The sequence below is a fragment of the Ruditapes philippinarum genome, unplaced genomic scaffold (genome assembly GCF_026571515.1).
Source record: "Ruditapes philippinarum isolate M1 unplaced genomic scaffold, ASM2657151v2 ctg16480_1_1_1_1, whole genome shotgun sequence".
Classification (NCBI taxonomy): Eukaryota; Metazoa; Mollusca; class Bivalvia; order Venerida; family Veneridae; genus Ruditapes; species Ruditapes philippinarum.
The window spans coordinates 1-12,895 of NW_026856875.1; the positions used below are offsets into that span (position 1 = coordinate 1).

The window sequence follows — 12,895 nt, forward strand, 5'->3', positions numbered from 1 at the left end:
ATTTTTGTCAAATTTTTGAAAAAGCTATTAAAAGATAGCTACTTAAGAGTCATAAAAGTTAAAGCATTTATCAACCACCAACAATATTCATCATTGACAAAGGGAAATAAACTGTTCAAACGCAGTCAGCTTGTGTTCTTTTTTTCTCAATCAGATATATGACATTTAACTACGCATTATTTATTTTCCACGTGATATCGACCTGTATACACCTAGTTACGAGACATTGAGAAGCGCTCTTGACTGTATATGTGTTGTGATTTTTTGCATGGCCTAAATAACGCGCTATAGTGGTTTTTAAGCAAGAACATTCGCCGTCAGATCGGGCTCTTGCATTGAACAGCGCACACGTATGTTGTTTATATGTTTATAAATAAATCATTATGAGTGCAAAAACTAAGAAACGGTACAAAATATTGTTTTTTATTTTACCGAAAACTAAAGATGAAGGATTTAAGAAGGATAACGCAAAGTTTAGAAGGTAGGTCATGTGCTGTGTGTATACATGTATGTTTACATTTTTATTTCGCAAAAGTTAACAAACGTGTTACAATGTTGATTTAGTATATAAAAGCAGTATGTGTATGTATTGGTATTTTCTACACGTATTTTCTATGTTTAAAGCTATGTAGAATAACAGTATTTGTTTTTTCTTTGGGAGAGAAAAACTAGACCACCGCTTTGAAGCGAACAACCTTTTAGAATATGTAAATTATACTTTTTACAGTTTTGAAAAGAAATTATTTCACCACATTTCCATTGATAGCTTTAAGTGACCTGGAAACTGCTTTGTTTATATGAAATGCGGTGAAGAAAATCAATAGTGGTCTGAAATCGGCCTAGATTTAATCGATTGCCATTTTGCAATTTTTTACGCATTTTTTGGAGCAAAGAGCAAAAAGAAAACTTAATGAAGAAAAGAAAAAACCCACAAAATTAAGAACTACGAATTCACGTAAATCTGTATACATGTACATGTAATTTAGTTACGTGGCACTAAATGTAATCATAGAAACAGTTTAAAACTCGTCAACCATTCGCAATTGTTTCTACGACGTATTAATTATACATGTCTCATAATTATTTGATATATTGTTCTACCAAATAATGTTTGATTTAAAAAAAACTAACCCCCCCCCTTCAAAATATTTACTGCACAAAATAAATTTCAGCTTGGCCTGGGCACACTTATAAGATTTAGGTTCTTAGCTTTAAGAAATCTTAGCTTTAAGAAAAGGTTCCTACGTACTTCGTCCCTATGTTGTGCATATTCTCAAGTATATAAATGGTTTAAATAGTGGAAGTGTTGAATATTAGATACTTCCTAAGCCAATTTTAAGTGGATACTTTGTGACTTTTCATTATCTCTCATAAAAAGATTTCTGCTAAGAATTTTTATGTTACTTTCTGTAAAACTGCCCTCACACATACCTCGCGACCTTACTGCGTCCTTACTGCGACCTTGCTACGACCCAGGACGCAGCACAGTCGCCATGGACGCAGCAAGGACGCAGCGAGGTCGTAGCGAGGAACCCAAGGACGCACAAGGTCGCAGACCGTCGGCGACTATTTTGAACATGCACAAAACAGTTGCAGAAACTCTGCGTTCTTGCTGAGTCCTGGTTAGGTTGCAAGAACGTAGTAGGGTCGTCGTACAGTCGCAGGACAGTCGCCGGACCAACGCAATGTCGTCGTAGAGTCGCCGTAAGGACGCAGAGAACATAGCACAGTCGCAGCTGGGTCGCCGATGATCGCCGTGGGGTCGCCTTGGGGACGCAACACAGTCGCAGTGGAAACGCCATGGACGCCAAGGGTCGTATTGAGGACATAGAGAAAACGTACTGAACACAAGTTTGCAGAGCCCCGGACCGTGTGCGAGAGAAATTTTCTGCGAGAGAAATTTGGAAATTTGAAAGAAAACCAACGATTTTCGAAAGAAAAATGCTATTTTACTAGTTTTCAGGTCGCAGTAAGGTCGTGGTTTATGTGTGAGGGCAGCATTATAAGGGATCGTTAATCATCATAATTGATATGATGTGAAGATGAGCTATTTTTCTGATTTCACTGTCTTAATAAATAAATTTTACTGGGTCCCAAAGCATAAAAAACATAAAATTTTAATTTCTGAAATAGATCAACTTGGGCGCTTAAGACACCAAGATATGCAAAAGATATAAAAAAAGAAAGTTATCCAGAAATAAATTAGAAAATCGTATTTGTTTTGCTATTCTTAACCTGATTTTAGAGAAAAGCAGTGCACTCGCTTTTCAATTTAGGATCATTTTTCACATTTAAAATAATTAGACCTGTATCAAATGGTACATTATTTCTCAAAAATTAATTCCAGAACCGTGATGTCATGTCAAAAAAACCTTAGTAGAGTCCCTTTAATATCTCGTCCGACTGTGACATTTTCTACTTCATTTTTGTCTCCATATTTCACGGCAGTATTAAGTTGTCTCTCAAATAAATTCTATGCAGTTGGGACCGCTTTGATAAAGCGTAACTAAATATCACCATAATTTATTCTGCATTTGTAATTTGCATAAATCAACGACGAATTAAGGCTACAAGTCCATTAATGTCGTTTTAGTTAATTAATATGCTAATGAGAAATAAACCAGAGGACTTTTTTTGTAAAATAAACATAGAAAACAGAGATACCGTTTTTTCAATGATGACAGCAAGATTTACGCCATGTCGTTTTATATATTTATACAGCGCTTTTGAGACGAACTAAAAACATTCTTAAAAATCTGTAGAACAGGCTGTTTGTTTCAATGTAACCCACTGTTCATGTTAAGTACGAGGCCGATTGGATTGGTTAAAGTGGCTGACTTCAAACCACTTGGCCCCTCACCACTGTGGGTTCGCATCCCGCTAGGGACTTCAGATTTTAACGTATAGGAAAGCTAGCTTGCCGAGGGTCGGTGACTCTACTCTCGTACATGTTCGTGCCTGAAATAAAGCTCAAAGGGGCAGTTAAGGTCTTTCTGCATCAGGAAAGCTGCAAAATCGCCATTTGACTATGACTTTAAAACCGAATAAAAACTGTTTTCATGTTCTTATGTATCATATTTAATTTAAGATATGTCAACAACTCTCTACAGATCGTATGGTGGATTTTGTTTAACAAATTAAACTGTCGTTTTTTTAGTACCGATAAATTGCTGTTTTATTCCCCTTGTTAATATTAAGTTATATCTCGTGTTTTTGCGAAGGCGGAAACAATTTATAGACGCCAATTTAAACATACTTGAAGAAGAAAAAAAGCTTCACTAGCACTTAGGCGAGCATTAAAAATGTTTTGGTTTTCGGTTACACCTACTCTTATATATTGATTTATTAATTGTATATTTTATATGTATTTGCCCTTAGAATAAGAGGATCTTTTTATGCAGTGAGGCTAAAAGTACGCTATGTTAATATTCAGAACAACATCTTTCTTTTGGGTGATGATAAACAAAGGGCTTTAACAAAAGAAAAATACTTGACGTGCCTGCCTACCAGCTGAAAAAGAAAGTGGATTGCGTTACTGCAAAACAATTTTCTTTTAATTACGACCTCAATCCTGAATTGTCATCGGAATCAAACTACAAGTATTGATTACTTTATTGTTTAATTAATCAGTTAATTAACCTATATACATGTATATTTATTTTATAACTCTTGGGTATAAAAGCAAAATGAGAAAAAAAACTGTTTCCATGGAAGCAACACTCCAAGGAAAACGCAATTTTCTCGTGGGAATCTTGTTTTTATATAAAATGCTTTTAAGTTGATATAGTTAGGTATTTTGATACAACATAAATATTTAAGTTACGCTTTTGCATCGTGCATGTTGAAAAAAAAGAATCATATTATATTGCCTTTTGAATGTTTACAACGTTTCTGTTTAAAGGCCCATTATACCTGAGAAACATGAAAAATTTTACTGCTTTAGAAAAGGCAAAATTTATACTTTTAATGTTTCAATAATGGTTGTAGAGAATGTTAGATGCTTGTTACGTGAAGAAAGTAGCGATACATGTGAAATAATTTGTCATAAAAGTAGCAAAAATGTAAACAAAGTAGCATTTTGACTTCCATACAAAATGCTTATTACTTATAATTGTACGTATTGCCAAAAAGCATCACATAAGAGAGATGTTTCAGGTAATCGGCCAATGAATAACTTTTTGGATGCTATAAATGTACATCGAAAATTAAAAAGCTTTTGAGAAATAAAAAATAAACGTATTTCTGAAGCTAAATGGGCCTTTAAACTTTTGAAACGGATGTTTTAACTCGTGTGCTATTTATGCTTTCTCATCTAAACACCATTTTTTGTCGTTTCACATATTCAAGGTAATAGATGTACGCATGTTTCCACGCCTGGTTAAGTTTATGCCTCAGATCTCACTGTTAAAAAGGTCTTAAAATTTTACTGCTTATTTACAAAATTGTTTGTAGGTTTGCTGGTGTTGTTGTGGTGGTGGTGGTGTTGTTGTTGTTGTTGTTTTAATTATGTTTGCTTAATTCTGATTTAACTCTCGGTATGATCAGAATTAACTGTTGTCGGCTGCTCGTTATTGTCGGCTGCTAAATTTCAGGTTTTTTTCAATATTAAAACCCTTCAAAATAACAATGGACTTTTCCAAATCCTAAACGAGGACACATGCATTATTCCAATATAGGGGTTTACATGTATGTTTATAAAGTAATACAAAGTGACCGATGTTATATAACGTAAATTGTCTCCCATTTGCATTCAGACATTTAAAGGGACACGACTGAGTTTTTGTTTAAAGGGACACGACTGAAATCTTGTTTGTTTGTTTTTTGACGCAGACATGGAAGGACTTTTATACCATTTGATGAGAGTAAATTACTAATAACTTGTGTAGGAAATTTCAAATCATTTGCTCGCTCTGTACTGTTTTTTTACAGAATTCTCAATTTTATTGTAAAAAATGACCTGAATATGAAAAGCGTTTAAACGCTTTATAAATAAGCCAAAAGGGCTCATACTCGCACTGAATACCAATTGTTTAAGTTAATCATAGTGTATTATTAGTATATTTCTTAAGTATCGTTCTTATATAAAATTATGTTCCGTTTAAAATGCCCCAGTTGATCTTTGGTAAAATATTTTCAAATTTAATGTTCGGCTTAAGTAAATTTATTGTAAAATTGTATATAGACTATTAAACTAGAGTAAACACGAGGCCAAACATATAAGTGTCATTCACAAATTTTCAAAATTATCCAGCTCTTTTCGAGCTTATTGTATATCTTAATTTGATCTTATAAAATAATAAAGAGATTTATTTATAGTATTGAATTATCGATCTTTAGTCAATGTAAAATATACGGTACACTTATACTGGTATGACAGTCTTTTTAATACATGTATAATTAATATTCGCACGCACCGGTATTGAGAATAAGTTGTCCTACATTTATAGTGTATATTAGACATATCCCATAACTACCTATTGAAGTGCTATATTTCTTATAGCGTCTTTTTTCTGATATATACATGTATATTAAAAAATGTCATATGTTTGTTTTCTATAGTGAGGATTATTTATGTTTCTGTAAATATAAATGGAGGGCTTTGCTATACATTTGAATTATAAAAGGTATTTATTAAATAGATAATAAGCCTTTAAATGCCACAAAAACAAGTTTTTTTTATATATTCCACAAGTCATTAAAAAGTTTGGCTTTGTGTTAAAAATTCGTTTTTGATTTTAGAAAATAAGAAATCTGCCGAACTTACGTAATGGTTGTTTGCAAAAATTATTGAAATCAATTTATATTTTCTATATTATGTTAACCATTATTTGTCACCTTAACAGCTTGGGAATTATATTATGCATTTGAAATGTGTGTGCATGCATGCTGAAATGCACATTATGCTTCAGAAACAAATACAATTTGAGCCGTGTCACGTCAAAACCAACATAGTGGGTTTGCGACTAGCATGGATCCAGACCAGCCTGCTCATCCGCGCAGTCTGATCAGGATCCATATTGTTCGCTATCAGTTTCTCTACTTGTAATAGAGTTGGTAAGCGAACAGCAGGCTGGTCTGGATCCATGCTGGTCGCAAACCAATTATGTTGGTTTTGTCGTGACGCTGCTCAATTATACTTCTTTAGAAAGGACAAACATGAATTTTATAATGTTTAAACGACGGTTTAAAAGAAATGTTAGATGCTTGTTACCTGAAGAAAGAACAATAATAAGTGGATACTATAAAAGTACATCAAAATTACAAAGCCTTTGAGAAATAAAAGTGAAAGCACTTCTGAAGTATAATGGGCCTTTAAATATCTTTAACCATTTTTTAAATTCATACGCGTCGTATTTGGTAAACATCTTTTGTTATGCTAATCTAAATGAGGGGTAGAAATGAAAATACAGTCCTATAAAATTGGACGCATTCTTTAATTAAATTTTTTCTTTCTACTAGATCTATTTCTGGTATAATATAGTTATATTATTCTAAATAAAGCTCGCATTTATGAAGCTATATAGCTGCGGTCTTTAGAATATCAAAATACCGTATTGGTTGCAGTTCGAAAAAGAATTACATGTCTGAAGAATAAAAAGAAATATGTTTAAACAATTGTTAAAAGTAAATGGCGCGGTCAGGAAATAACTGAAAAACGATTTTAACGCTTAAAATAGGACTTTTAAAGCATAATATTTTGTTCCGGAACATTTAATTCTGTTTATGAAATATATCCATTCCTGGACATTCTATTATGTTTTTGCAATATATATTTATTCCGGAACATTTTGTTCTGTTAATGCACAATATCCATGTATATGAAATAGAGACATCCGATTTAACAGATCTAACAAGAATCGACTGTAAGATTATGAAAACAAAAAAGTTTTACCATTTAAAAATTTTATATAAAAAGATAACTCACTGGATACTTCTTATAGTATTTACGAAGAAAATATTCAGTATACACACGCATCTTTTGTTGTTGTTGTTGTTGTTTTGCATTATGTTCAGTGTCAGTGTATTTTATCTAGCCGTCATAAAACTTCTGTCTACAATTTATTATCTTGTGCCAATACTTATAAATTTCTACTTTCAGATCAAGGTCATGGGTAACCGGATGTGTTTTGTTTCTAATAGGAGCTGTTGTAACATTGTATGTCATCAAGAAGTACTTTTCTTTCCTTCCAAACAAGGTATCCGACTACATTTTCAATCGGTACACAAATCCGGATATGACGTCACTTGAAGTCCACCATATTGGATTTTTAAAAGTTCACAAAGCTGGTGGTAGTACCGTCCAAAATATTTTGTTTCGTTTCGGAATGAAGCGGCATTTGTCGTTTGTCATGCCAATCGAAGGAAACAAATACAAGTTTTCAACTTACGGTCGAGAGCATGAACTACTTTTTAAAAGCGGAAGTGGATATTACGATATCTTAGCATTACACTCGGTGTATAACGAGTCGGTGTATAATGAAATTTTGCCAAATGATACTGTAAATATAGCAATAGTTAGAGAACCTTTATCGTTAATGATCTCAGGGGCATACTTCCACAGGGATGTTTGGAAGGTACAATATCTTGAAATGGTGCCAAAGGAAAACTTCATAAAAGACTTAATCCGATATCCGGAATTGTATGACCGAAATGTGTTCAGTTTGACAAGAAATTCTATGGCGATGGATTTCGGGTTTCCAAGGGGCTTTCATTCTACAGACTCTGAAAAAATAGAACATTATTTACAATATCTAGATTCTAAATTCCCATTAGTCATGCTAGTAGAACATTTTGATGAGTCAATTATTTTATTTAAAAGACGTCTGCACTGGCGCCTTGAGGATGTGTTATACATTCCATTGAATATCAATAAACATCCGACCGAACGAGCATTGGGCATATCTGAGAACGATAAGAACAAATTCGAGGAGAGAAATTTTCTTGATGTTGCTATTTATAGATTTTTTAAACGAAAATTTATAGAGACGGTGTCTTCGCTTGGGTCAGAATTTCGAGACGAGGTAGAGCATTTCCGGAATGTAAGAAAGTCAGTCGAACATTACTGTGTTACTAACGACGGAGACAAAAAATCTTTCGATGTAGACGAATCCTCTTGGAATGGACCATTTCAGGTTTTACAAAGCGATTGTGATGCAATGCTCACGGACGAATTGAAATTCATAGACAAAATACGTGCAGATATTCGACAAAAGAAAAAACGAAAGCAAGCTTCCGCTGGGATTTGATTCATGCCGTTTTTAACAACATTTTCTTTTCCTATGAAAATGAGGCTAAATGGTATATGTCACACTTGTCAAAGAAAAAAAAGAGACAGTAAAATTGAACAGAAAGAATGAGTCGGTGAACATGCAAGCAACTTTCACGCGATTCAGGACTTTTGTTGGTTATGAAAAATAGCATAGCCTTTAGAATTAACTTTACGAATATGTTCTTTTTTCGTCCTGGTGTGAATGGCAAAAACTGAAATAGAAAGAGTTCGTAACTTAGCGCTAGAATATTGCAAGCAAGGTGTTAGTGGTTATAATAATTGGACTACCTTTTGCTGTCCCAAGAATAAAAGATTGAAAACATTTTCCATTGGAAGTCCTAGTCCTAAAAGTTTGTAGCATCTTGGACATCTGTCGTAGGTTGCATACTTTTAAGTTGGACATTCACCTATGTATATAACGCAAAAACGTGTTTTAACGGAACTTTATAACGTTTTAAATATCTTATTTTTTTAATAACGCTTCATATTCTATTAAAAATAGTTTTTAATCAAAATTGAACAGAACAAGTTTAATTTTCGAGTTATGTGACCGAGCCGTAATAATATGCAGCAAACACATTCAAAGACACTTTGCCAAAAATGTATAGAGATGCAGGGAAAGAAGGGGATTTTAAACCCCCAAATTGTTTAATGATATTAATATGTACATAAAGATGTAGTAGTTCAAGCTCTCTGTGATATTGATGAGGCATTAATTACACGGCACCGTACGTGTTTATTAATTAAACATAAAAGCAGTTAAATTTATTCAGTTGTTATAAATGTCTTAAAAATGGCTTGTTATGTATACATAATTTTTACGCAAAAGTAAACCATTATTTCAAACGAATCAGTTTATCTTATTTTTTCTGTAACAAGAACTTTTCAGCACATGACGTCGCTGATATATATATATATATATATATATATATATATATATATATATATATATATATATATATATATATATATATATATATATATATATATATATATATATATGTTATAAACCTTTAAACCGGTCCCGGGAGCACATGTTCATGTATATGAAATTCAGCAGACTAAAGGGACTAAAGTTAGTAGTCCTACTGGTTGCCTTTGTGATTTGAATTTAGCAGGACTTTCGTTCTGTGAATTTCCATCAAACATTTTACATTTTACCTTTAAAATCCTATATTATTCACTTATCGATTAAATTTAAAAAGAAAACCCCATGCAAAGCAACCTAGCATGATATAGCCTGAAATAAAAATGGAAATAAAAGGTTCTACCAGAATGCTAGCAAAGCGACTAAGCAGGGAATTCTGCACTAAAATCCTACCAAAGTGCTCTATTGGCAAAGCAACGAAATCTGGCATACCGAAATATCGAGCCGTGTCAAAGATTCTACTGGCTGTTCAACATGACATATTGATTTGGCATCCGTAACGCATGTCCCCCTTAAATGCTCTGCCGGCAAAGCAGCCAATGAAGTAAATTTGAATTATTGAAAGAAACTATTGTCCTGCTAAAATGCTTTGCTGAGAGAACGTCAAATGTGAAAGACGTTCTACAATATAGAATAAAACCAAAACCATGCTAGAATACTCATCTTGTTGAGTTATCAATAATGCCACTCCAAAGTAGATCAAGTACTTTTAAAAAAACTTCGTATCGGCGCCCTTTATTTCTCGTGTCGTCGTGTCTTTGCCTCAAAATACGAAAGGCAAAGACACGATAATTGGCCAATTTCGGGGACTTTCGGGGCGAAGTCACGAATATTACGATAAATTGGCCAATTATCGATACAGCTTGGTATATTAACTGACCCAATTGCTGAGATGTGCTGTCTGAACTGTCTGTCCGAACTGTCTGTCTGTCTGTCTGAACTGTCTGTTTCAACTGTCTGTCTGAACTGTCTGTCTGAACTGTCTGTTTGAACTGTTTGTCTGAACTGTCTGTTTGAACTGTCTAGGACCAAATTCTTAAAGGGATACTCAGGCAAATTAATGACAAAAAATATTAAAATGACCTTATGTACTCAAATCACTCAAAAATGACATTTCTGAAAGTCCAAGCATGAATTTCTGTATAAATTTTATATATTTTGGGTTTGAAATGTAAATATGAACGAAATTTAGACGCCAACAGAATCACCGAGTAGTTTTAAAGCAAGTCATGTGACTTGAACAAACCCTGGAGATTACAATGTATTGATTGAAACAAGTCTTAGGCCCATAAGCTCAAACAATGCTATTTTCATTTCAGATTTCTCAAAAGCTTTTTCCTTTTAAGTGTACTGTTATAATTTCAAAAATGTTAATCATGATTTCATCTCTGAACCATGTTTTACTTATTTTGCTTTAAGGACAAATTTAACGTGATATTTTGTATGGGAGTCACATTACTACTCTATTTGCATTTTCCTACTTTTGTGACAAATTCTTTCACATTAAGCATTAGATTTGTCTGTGATCAGCAATTAACATTGCCTTAATCGATTATTTAAATATTGTAACAGACATGTTTGCCTTTCCCCTGAAAGGAAAAAAAAACTGTAGTCAATTTTGAGGCTTAATTTGCCTTTAAAATTAATTTATTTTATTATTTTGTATGTATGTCAATCTGATAGAAATATGAACGTAACTATCAACTAGGACCAGCATTGAATGTTTCAGGAACACAGTCATTTAACATCCAACCACAAAATCATCGCACAAAACGATGCACCGCGCATCAAATGTATATGCGTAGGGGGAGAAATTGTTCGGGATGGGAATCTTCCTGGAGGGTAATAGTCTTGGAAATTTGAGTGTTCAAAGATCAGCAACGGAGAACACAAACACAGTGTCCTACAACTCTCAGTCAATCAGTTTTGTAAGAAAGACAATGGCCGAGTAATCCTCCGAAGATGAGATATTCTGAAAAAGTGAGGAGACTTTTTACGACCGCCACATTGAATGGGTGGGAGACTTTTTACGGCCGCCAGTCGGCACAAACAGCACGGTTGTGAGCATTACAAGGGAAATCACCTAAACACAATTGATATCTAGGTTTGGCTTTTGAAATGGTAGGGTTATCTTATCCTGGTATTTTGTTGAATTTAACAAAAAACGAAATCTTCACTTTTTGTTCAATTACTTTGCGATCAGTTGGAAAAAAACAAAACAAACAAAAACATTAATGGTATGGTAGTGTGCCGTGAACTTCCTGCTTTATTAAACTGACAAAGACACAATCTGGCCAACATCATGCCTTCGGACTTGGCATCCACAAGCATTTTACATCGTTATACGTATATCTGGATATCTTAATATTGCAAAGCAACATTGTTCGTGTATTCATTTTTTCAAATATTGTAAATATGCAACATTTGTTTATTGTTTGAAACAATGCTTTTACACATCGCAAGTTATATATAACACGTTTTATTGTAACATCTGTTTTCAAGGAGAAACTTATAAGTTATTTTTGTCTTAAAATTTATCAATACATGAATAGTTATAAAAACATTGATAATACATCGATATATCAAAAACATGAAAATCAAATGTGTAAAAACTTATAAAAAAGATTCAAATCAATAGTATTATATACATGTATACAGATGTAAAAGCACTGCAACACTTTGTCAATATTGTCGAATTTTTAAACGATTTGCCATTTTTAAATCTGATAAGTATTCAAATAAACTTATTTATTTCGGTCTATGTCAAGCACATACTGTTTGTGATTTTCTTGCTCTACTGTTGGATGAAGATTAAAGTTGCTGATGCACCATTTCAGGCTCGATCTATCTTTAGTAAGCTAAACAGCCTCCAGCAGGATATTCGAACCCACAGCGGTACGAGGCATGTTGTCCGAACTTAGCCACTTTACAGAAGTGACGGGCCCTCGTTACTGGATAAATGTTTACAATTTATGAAAATACAGGTTCGTATTAGTTAAGTTGATACAGTATAATAATTAAACTTGTACACTACACCGATATCTGATGTAGTATAACATTAAGCTATAGTGATACCGATTTCAGATGTAATATAGCATAGCTATAATTATACCGATATCTGATGTAATATAACATAGCTATAATTATACCGATATCTGATGTAATATAACATAGCTATAATTGTACCGATATCTGATGTAATATATGACACATCTTTAATTCTACTAATTTCTGATGTAATATAACATAGCTATGATTATACCAATATCGGACGTAATATAACATAGCTGTAATTATATCGATATCTGATAGCTATGATTATACCGATATCTGATGTAATATAACATAGCTATAATTATACCAATATCTGATCTAACATAACATAGCTATGATTATATCGATATCTGATCTAATATAACATAGCTATAATTATACCAATATCTGATCTAACATAACATAGCTGTAATTATACCGATATCTGATCTAACATAACATAGCTGTAATTATACCGATATCTGATCTAATATAACATAGCTGTAATTATACCGATATCTGATCTAATATAACATAGCAATAATTATACCGATATCTGACGTAATATAAAATAGTTATCATTTTACCGATATCTGACGCAATATAACATAGCTATAATTATACCGATATCTGATGTAATATAACATAGCTATGATTATATCGAT

The 12,895-nt window shown here is 33.0% G+C and overlaps 1 protein-coding gene across 1 annotated transcript; it reads left to right on the plus strand.

The window, feature by feature from the left end:
- Positions 1-138: 138 nt before the first annotated feature.
- Positions 139-9,119, plus strand: LOC132747978 (galactosylceramide sulfotransferase-like; the record flags this gene model as incomplete). Its single annotated transcript, XM_060737514.1, is given in 2 exon segments — positions 139-481; positions 7,100-9,119. Coding segments are annotated over 2 exon segments (1,245 nt in total). The 3' UTR covers positions 8,247-9,119.
- Between the last annotated feature and the right edge of the window lie 3,776 nt (positions 9,120-12,895).